The 10,387-nt window shown below is 42.7% G+C and overlaps 1 protein-coding gene across 4 annotated transcripts in view; it reads right to left on the bottom strand.

The window, feature by feature from the left end:
* Nucleotides 1–465: 465 nt before the first annotated feature.
* Nucleotides 466–10,387, bottom strand: part of LOC128694885 (alpha-L-fucosidase-like) — a gene marked incomplete at its 3' end in the record, with an annotated part of 47,243 nt that continues 37,321 nt past the window's right edge. For all 4 annotated transcript variants that reach the window (XM_070094388.1, XM_070094386.1, XM_070094389.1 and 1 more), the window contains 1 exon segment: nucleotides 466–628. In XM_070094388.1, the coding sequence (XP_069950489.1) occupies nucleotides 466–628 (163 nt within the window).

The following is a 10,387-nucleotide window of genomic DNA, read 5'->3' as shown; positions in this document are numbered from 1 at the left end:
ATTGTTTTGTGTATGTACATCTATATTTCATGTAAAAATAATTTTTGTTTTAATACTTCTGGGTGTCTGGAACAAATTGTATTTACATTATTTCTTATGGGGAAAATGGTTTCGCAAATCGTCAATTTCAATAATAGTCACACTTTCTGGAACGGATTAATTACAAAAAAGAGGGTCCACTGTAATTATGATTGAGTATCATGAACAAGCCTTATAAAATATATACCATGTCGACCAAACTCACGTGTTCTTGGTTTTACACTAAAATGTAATTTGGACAACCACTACAGGCTTCAAAATATATTATCTTAATACTGTGTCTCAATACAAGTTGAGGTTCCATAGACTTTGGGATGAAAATAATCTACTGAAAAAAAAATTGTCAAAAAATATTAAAAACTGAAATGAAACATCCAGTTATATCACACTCCAGGAGTCACACTAGTGTGACATAACATAACTTACCACACTCCAGGAGTCACGGTGTCGTTCTGGTGTACCCAAGGTGTGGAGTCGTACACAGCATCACCGTTGATGTCAAGCCAGGAACCCAGTTGTCTGAGTCTCTCTTCCATGATGGGTGGGATGCGACCATCATGAGTCGGACCAACATTCACCAGAAGGTTACCTGAAAGATACAGAAATTTAATCATAGTGAAAAATGGTGACCTAAGACAAAATAGTTTAACATACAAGTTTATTGTCACTACATTACATGCACACACGCACAGACACACACATACACACACACAGTGGAAACCAGTAGGACTCCAGGAAATCAGAACAGGGGGGCACACCAGCAAGTGCTGGATGAGGTACATATAACCAAGGAGGAGGTGAAGAAGCTGTTATGCAAACTTGACACCTCAAAGGCAGTGGGACCAGACAACATCTCTCCATGGGTCCTTAAAGAGGGAGCAGAGATATTGTGTGAGCCATTAACAAAGATCTTCAACACATCATTTGAAACTGGGCAACTCCCTGAGGTATGGAAAATGGCAAATGTAGTCCCAATTTTTAAAAAGGGAGACAGACATGAGGCACTAAACTACAGACCTGTATCACTAATGTGTATAGTATGCAAGGTCATGGAGAAGATCATCAGGAGGAGAGTGGTGGAGCACCTGGAAAGAAACAAGTGTATAATTGACAACCAGCACAGTTTCAGGGAAGGAAAATCCTGTGTCACAAACCTACTAGAGTTTTATGACAAGGTGACAGAAGTAAGACAGAGAGAGAGGGGTGGATCGACTGCATATTTTTGGACTGCAAGAAGGCCTTCGACACAGTTCCTCACAAGAGGTTACTGCAAAAGCTAGAGGATCAGGCACACATAACAGGAAAGGCACTTTGTAGATGAATGGTTCAGAGAACCGACATGTTGATAAATTAGACACATGTGCAACTCTTGGGTATCTTTATTGAGGAAACGTTTCGCCACACAGTGGCTTCATCAGTCCATACGTAGGAGAAACTTGAAGAACAGGAGGAGAATGAGGTAATCAGTCCCTCAACCTTGAGTCGATGTGTTCAGTCCATCAATCTTGAATAGAATACGGCATATGAGCGGAGCAGCAGCTTATAAACCGTATGGCAGGAGAGGTGCAGCAGTCATAGGTGGTGTCACATTTGTTCAATGTGGAAGTAGGTCGTGCCCAAGAATTAGGCAAGCGAAGAATTCCTAGGTATTATGATCCCAAGAAGTTGCAGTGTCTGACAGGTTTGTAGATGAATGGTTCAGAGAACCGACATGTTGATAAATTAGACACATGTCTAATTTAACGGCTTGCTAAAAACTGAGTCATATTGGGACTTGAGTAGCTCACTCATTTCCTTGCTGTCATCTGTGTAGGACCCATCTTGTTTAAGTAGGGGCCCAATACTGGACATTGTTCTCGACTTTGATTTGGCATAGGAGAAGAAATACTTTGGGTTTCTTTCGATTTCATTTATGTCTTTTAGTTCTTCCCACGATTCCTGACTCCTATAAGATCCCTTTAACTTAAGTTCGATGCTTGCTATTTCTCTGACCAGTGTCTCCCTACGCATTTCAGATATATTGACCTCTTTTAGCCGCTCTGTTATTCTTTTCCGTCGCCTGTAAAGGGAGCGCCTGTCTCTTTCTATTTTACATCTACTCCTCCTTTTTCTTAGAGGAATAAGCCTTGTGCATACATCGAGTGCCACCAAGTTAATCTGTTCTAGGCATAAGTTGGGGTCTGTGTTGCTTAGTATATCTTCCCAGCTTATATCGGTTAGGACTTGGTTTACTTGGTCCCACTTCATGTTTTTGTTATTGAAGTTGAATTTGGTGAATGCACCCTCGTGACTAATCTCATTATGTCGGTCTGGGGCTCCGCACATACATGTCTGAACCTCAATTATGTTGTGATCTGAGTATATTGTTTTTGATATGGTGGCATTTCTTATCAGATCATCATTGTTAGTGAAGACGAGGTCTAGTGTATTCTCCAGTCTAGTAGGCTCTATTATTTGCTGGTTTAAATTGAATTTTGTGCAGAGATTTAAAAGCTCGTGTGAGTGTGAGTTTTCATCAGAGCTGCCTCCTGGTGTTATTACTGCAACAATATTATTTGCTATATTCCTCCATTTTAGGTGCCTTAAGTTGAAATCCCCCAGGAGCAAGATGTTGGGTGCAGGAGCTGGAAGATTTTCCAGACAGTGGTCAATTTTTAACAGCTGTTCCTGGAATTGCTGGGATGTTGCATCCGGAGGCTTGTAGACTACCACAATGACTAGGTTTTGGTTCTCGATCTTTACTGCTAAAATTTCCACTACATCATTTGAGGCATTAAGCAGTTCTGTGCAAACAAGTGACTCTGCAATGTACAGGCCAAACCCCCCTTTTGCCTGTTCACTCTGTCACATCTGTATAGGTTGTAACCTGGGATCCATATTTCGTTGTCCAAGTGATACTTTATGTGGGTCTCAGTGAAAGCCGTGAACATTGCCTTTGCCTCTGCAAGCAGTCCACGGATGAAAGGTATTTTGTTGTTTGTTGCTGGCTTTAGACCCTGTATATTTGCAAAGAAGAACGTCATCGGACTGGTGGTATTGTTGGTACTGGGGGGTTGATTTTTTTTCCGGCATTAGTATCTGTATCTGTTGGTTTGGAGTGGAGGCCATCGACTGTGGTTCCACTCCAGGAATGACTGGATTTTGTGTACGAGCATATCTCCTGAGGCACACATCAATCAGATAACTGCTGCAACATACGGGCGCCTGGCAAACCTACGGATAGCGATCCGATATCTCAGTAAGGATTCGTTTAAGACTCTGTATACCATTTACGTCAGGCCCATACTGGAGTATGCAGCACCAGTTTGGAATCCACACCTAGTCAAGCACGTCAACAAATTAGAGAAAGTGCAAAGGTTTGCAACAAGGTTAGTCCCAGAGCTACGGGGATTGTCCTACGAAGAAAGGTTGAGGGAAATCGGCCTGACGACACTGGAGGACAGGAGGGTCAGGGGAGACATGATAACGACATATAAAATACTGCACGGAATAGACAAGGTGGACAAAGACGGGATGTTCCAGAGAAGGGACACAGACACAAGAGGTCACAATTGGAAGTTGAAGACTCAGATGAATCAAAGGGATGTTAGGAAGTATTTCTTCAGTCATAGAGTAGTCAGGCCGTGGAATAGCCTAGAAAGTGATGTAGTGGAGGCGGGAACCATACATAGTTTTAAGGCGAGGTATGACAGAGCTCATGGGGCAGGGAGAGAGGGGACCTAGTAGCAATCAGCGAAGAGGCGGGGGCCAGGAGCTGTGAATCGACCCCTGCAACTACAAACAGGCGAGTACAAATAGGTGAGTACACACACAGACACACAGTCTGGAACCCACACCTGATCAAGCACGTCAAGAAGTTAGAGAAAGTACAAAGGTTTGCAACAAGGCTAGTCCCAGAGCTCAGGGAAATGCTGTACGAGGAAAGGTTGAGGGAAATCGGACTGACGACACTGGAGGACAGAAGGGTCAGGGGAGACATGATAATGACATACAAGATACTGCGGGGAATAGACAAGGTGGACAGAAATAGGATGTTCCAGAGAGGGGATGCAGAAACAAGGGGTCACAACTGGAAGCTGAAGACTCAGATAAGTCACAGGGACGTTAGGAAGTATTTCTTCAGTCATAGAGTCGTCAGGAAGTGGAATAGCCTAGCAAGTGAAGTAGTGGAGGCAGGAACCATACAGTTTTAAGAAGAGGTATGACAAAGCTCAGGAAGTGAGTACAATTAGGCGAGTACAGACACACAGACACACAGACACACACACACACACACACACACACACACACACACACACACACACACACAGATATGGAGGGAGGCCCAGCGACAGTACGAAAACAGTGGCATCAAAAGTCAAGTCTGACCCGAAACTGCTGTATAGCCACATTAGGAGGAAGACAACATTCAAAGCCCAGGCAATCAGAATAAGGAAAGAAGGTGGGGAGCTCACAAGAAACGATCAAGAGGTATGCAAGGAGCTCAACACGAGATTTAAGAAAGTATTTACAGAGACAGGAAGGACTCTGGGAAGACAGAACAGAGGGGGACACCAACAAGGGTTATACCAACAAGTGTTGGATGAAATACACACAACTGAGGAGGAGGTGAAGAAGCTGCTAAGTAGCCTTGATACCTCAAAGGCAGTGGGACAAGACAACATCTCTCCATGGGTCCTTAGAGAGGGAGCAGAGATGCTGTGTGTGCCACTAACTACAATTTTCAACACATCCCATGAAACTGGGCAACCACCAGAGGTATGGAAAATGGCAAATGCAGTTCCCATTTTTAAGAAAGGAGACAGAAACGAGCCACTAAACTATAGACCAGTGTCGCTGATGTGTATAGTATGCAGAGTCATGGAAAAGATTATCATTAGGAGAGTGGTGGAGCACCTGGAACGAAACAAGATTATAAACGATAACCAGTACGGATTCATGGAAGGCAAACCCTGTGTCACAAACCTTCTGGAGTTTTATGACAAAGTAACAGAAGTAAGATGCAAGAGAGAGGGGTTGGTTGATTGTATTTTCTTGGACTGAAAGAAGGCCTTTGACACAGTTCCTCACAGGAGATTAGTGCAGAAGCTAGAGGAGCAGGTGCATAACAGGAAGGGCACTGCAATGGATCAGAGAATATCTGACAGAGAGGCAACAACGAGTCATGATACTTGATGAGGTATCACAGTTGGCACCTGTGATGAGCGGGGTCCCACAGGGGTCAGTCCTAGAACCAGTGCTATTTTTGGTATATGCGAATGACATGATGGAAGGGATAGACTCGGAAGTGTCCCTGTTCACAGATGATGTGAAGTTAATGAGGAGAACTAAATCAGATGAGGATTAGGCAGGACTACAAAGAGACCTGGACAGGATGGACATGTGGTCCCGCAACAGGCTCCTTAAATTTAACCCTGCCAAATGCAGTCATGAAGATCGGGGAAGGGCAAAGAAGACCGCAGACAGAGTATAGGCTAGGTGGCCAAAGACTGCAAACCTCGCTCAAGGAGAAAGATCTTGGGGTGAATATAATACCAAGCATGTCTCCGGAAGCACACATTAACCAGATAACTGCTGCACCATATGTGCGGGCAAACCTGAGAATAGCATTCCAATACCTTAGTAAGGAATCATTCAAGACACTGTACACCGTGTACGTCAGGCCCATACTGGAGTATGCAGCACCAGTTTGGAACCCACACCTAGTCAAGCATGTCAAGAAACTAGAGAAAGTGCAAAGGTTTGCAACAAGGCTAACTCCAGAACTAAGGGGAATGTCCTATGAAGAAAGATTAAGGGAAATCGGCCCGACCACACTGGAGGGCAGGAGGGTTAGGGGAGACATGATAATGACATACAAAATATTGCATGGAATAGATAAGGTGGACAGAGACAGGATGTTCCAGAGAGGGGACACAGAAACAAGGGGTCACAATTGGAAGTTGAAGACTCAGACGAGTCACAGGGAAGTTCGGAAGTATTTTTTCAGTCATAGAGTTATCAGGAAGTGGAAGAGTCTAGCAAGTGATGTAGTGGGGCAGGAACCATACATAGCTTTAAGATGAGGTATGATAAAGCTCATGGAGCAGGGAGAGAGAGGACCCAGTAGCGATCAGTGAAGAGGCAGGGCCAGGAGCCGAGTCTCGACCCCCGCAACCACAATTAGGCAAGTACAATTTGGCGAGTACACTCTGGAGAGTGAAGTAGTGGAGGCATGATACATACATAACTTTAAGAAGAGGTACGATAAGGCTCTCGGAGCAGGGAAAAAGTGACCATAGTGACTACCAAAAAGGCGGGGCCAGGAGCTGTGAGTCGGCCCCTGCAACCACACACATAGAGCCTCTCCTCACTTAACGACGTACTCGGACTTATGACGGGCTCTCTGACCAGTATTGATACTAATGTATATTACAGCTGATTTCCTCTATTCTGTTTATTCCAATATACAGTACACCAGTGTATAAACATTTAAAAATATACCAGAAATGTTATAAATGGTGCAAAGGTGACATTAAAACAATATCAAAGATGGCTGACACAAACCCACTACACCATTAGAGTATGCTCCTCACTTAGCGACGAATTCGTTTAACGATGTGATCAGAGGAACGGAACTCAATCGTTAAATAAGGAGACTGTATAGGCGTGTACACACACACACAGTAAGAGAGTGGACCTAGTAACAACCAGTGAAGGGGCAGGGCCAGGAGCTGTGAATCTACCCCTGCAACCACATATAAAGACACCCTTCTCCTGCATTATTCTTACTGAGACCTGGCTTAAGCAGGACACAATAGATATCTACCCTCTACCAGGATACACAGCAATCCACAACTGCAGACCATACCAAGTTGGGGGTGGTATTGCAATCTATTACTCTAACCAATTATCTTGTATTAGCACCACTTGCTTTAGTGATGAATATGGAGAATACATTTTTGCTAATTTTACTGTAAAAAAACTTAAGACGCCTATAACAATCGGTGCCATTTACCGGATACCTCACACAAACATCCTAAATTTCAGTGAGAAATTAAAGGAACTAATAACAAACAGACAAATGAATAAGCACCACCTTCTCTTAGCTGGAGACTTCAACATCAACCTTGGCCTACTAGATGAACAGCCTGTAACTGATTTCATCAACAATATGAACAACACACTTCTCATACCAACAATAACTAAACCAACCAGGCTCACTGAAACAAGTGCAACCATAATAGACCACATATGGACCAATATACAGTACTAGCCCCCCTTAAATCAGGGATAATCACAGATAGCACTACAGACCACTACCCTACCTTCCTCTTGACAAACATTAGTAAACCACCACTTGAATACAACAAAGTTTCATTTAGACTCCATGATGAGGCCTCAATAAGGAAGTTCACAGCTGACCTAGAGGCTGTTGACTGGCCTACAGAATTCTCCAAGGCCAATGGTATTGATGACTGGACAGACATTTTTCTTAACAAATTACTTAGACTATACAACAAACATTGTCCTATAAAAACGAAACAGATCACAAATAAACGGCTTGGTTGCCCATGGCTAACCAGCACCATTCTGAAATCCATTGATAAGAAACACCAATATGAAAAGCAATATAGACAGGGCCTAATACACAAAGATATTCCTAAACACTATTCATCAGTCCTGACCAAAGTAATAAAGAAAGCCAAACAACTATACTACTCTAGTAGATTCACTGACACAAGAGGAGATATAAAAAAGACCTGGAAAACACTCTCTCAGATTCTAGGGACCCACAAACTGAAAAAAAACAAGAATATTGTCCTAACTAAACCTAATGAAACACCACTGCATCCCACTGACACAGCTAACAAGATAAATGACTTCTTCTCAACCATAGGTTCTAATCTCGCCAATAAAATCCCACGTACCAATGCCCACGCCGGGGACTACCTAGATGGGAATTTCCCAAATTCCTTCTATCTTGCTCCAACTGAGCCCACGGAAGTCACCGAGATTATAAAGTCACTTAATCTGTTTACATTAATGTTTTATCACTGATTTCATCATTACTTAGTTAATCTTAAGTTAATTTTAAGCCAGCCCGTAATGCTATGCATAGTATAAGTGGCTTTGGCATACTGCTCTTATCTGTATTTTTTTGTACCTCTGTATGTGTGCTCAAATTGGAAATAAATAAATAAATAAAATAAATAAAAATAACTCAGGGAATCTGTCTCGTGTCCTACCATTATTGTACAAGAGAGCGGCCCATGTCCTCTCGCATGCTATCTCATTACTTTTTAACAAGTCACTAGAAACTAGCACCTTCCCAAAACTACTCAAGACGGCAAGGGTTACACCAATACATAAAGGTGGTGACCCTACAGATTTAAACAACTATAGGCCAATATCAAACTTACCATTGCTATCCAAAATCTTTGAGAAACTCGTGCACAGGAGACTATATTCATTTATAACAGCACAAAACATACTCAACCCCTGCCAATTTGGATTCAGGAAAAATAAAAGCACTAACGATGCAGTCATAAAAATGCTAGATCTGCTTTACACAGCATTGGAAAATAAGGAATATCCACTAGGAATTTTTATTGCCCTAAGAAAAGCTTTTGACACAGTAGACCATGGCATCCTACTCCACAAACTTGACCATTATGGTATAAGAGGCCATGCGCTTGCATATTTAAAATCTTACCTTACTAATAGGTATCAGTATGTCACCATTAAAGACACAGCATCAACAACACAGCCACTTGATACTGGAGTTCCGCAGGGAAGTGTCCTCGGTCCCCTGCTCTTCCTCATATACATCAATGATCTTCCAAACGTATCTCAACACCTGAACCTCATTCTCTTTGCTGACGACACGACTTATGTCATCTCTCACCCTAATCTTGCCACCCTCAACACCATTGTTAATGAGGAGCTGATCAAAATATCGACTTGGATGACAGCCAATAAACTCACGCTTAACACTGACAAAACCTACTACATCATGTTTGGTAGCAGAGCAGGAGATGCGCAAATTAACATTAAGATCGACAACACTCTAATTGCCAGGCATGAGGGCAAATTCCTAGGCCTATACCTCGACAACAACCTGAACTTCAGCACCCATATCCAACACATAACCAAAAAAGTATCCAAAACGGTTGGGATCCTCTCCAAGATACGATACTACGTGCCGCAAACTGCCCTTCTCACACTATACCATTCACTTATATCCATACCTCACCTATGCTATCTGTGCTTGGGGTTCAACTGCAGCAACACACCTAAAGCCAATAATAACCCAACAAAAAGCTGCAGTAAGAATAATCACTAAATCCCATCCCTGGCAACACCCCCCCCCCCCACTCTTCATAGATCTAAACTTACTCCCTGTTCAGTACATCCACACTTACTACTGTGCAATTTACATCTACAGGACCTTAAATTCCAATATTAACCTTGACCTAAAACGCTTTCTTGACAGTTGTGACAGAACCCACAGGCACAACACCAGACACAAACATCTCTATGACATTCCCCGTGTCCGACTAAACCTTTACAAAAACTCAATGTATGTCAAAGGCCCTAAAATCTGGAACACCCTACCTGAAAATTCTAAAACTGCAGACACATTCATCACCTTCAAAACTACCATCAGAAAACATCTTATCTCCCTGATACACCCTGTCAACTAATTACAGTGGTCCCTCAATAATCGACCGGCCTGAAAGTCGACCATTTCGGAAATCAACCTGTTTTTTTGACAAAATATTGACTCGGAAATTGACCGAAATTCGTTTATCGACCCGTCTCGACCCGTCGTCCCAGACGCGTATGCACGAGGTAAGCGGGCCTCGACCCGCCTCAGCCTTCCTTCCCAGCCAGTGTGCCATTGTTTACCAGTTAGCGGCGGTCCTCTCACGTGCTCCAGTGAAATATTTCATAATATTTCATTTATTTTAGTGCTTGCAAGTTATTTAAGTGCTAAATAAGCTACCATGGCTCCAAAGAAAGCTCCTAGTGCCAAACCTTTGGTAAAGAAGGTGAGAAATACCATTGAATTTAAGAAAAACATCATTGAACAATATGATAGTGGCGTACGTGTGGGCGAACTGGCGAGGATGTATAACAAAAATCATTCAACCATATCTTCCATCATAGCCATGAGAAAGGAAATCAAGGACGCTGTTGTTGCAAAGGGGGTAAATATGCTGACAAAAATGAGATCACCAGTACTGGAAGAGGTTGAGAAGTTATTATTGGTGTGGATAAATGAGAAACAATTAGCAGGAGACAGTCTTATCACCTCGATTATTTGTGAAAAGGCTAGGCAGTTGCATGAAGATTTGGTAAATAA

The sequence above is a fragment of the Cherax quadricarinatus genome, chromosome 45 (assembly GCF_038502225.1).
Source record: "Cherax quadricarinatus isolate ZL_2023a chromosome 45, ASM3850222v1, whole genome shotgun sequence".
Classification (NCBI taxonomy): Eukaryota; Metazoa; Arthropoda; class Malacostraca; order Decapoda; family Parastacidae; genus Cherax; species Cherax quadricarinatus.
Note: the sequence above shows the minus strand (reverse complement) of the source record. Positions and strands in the feature narration are given on the sequence as shown.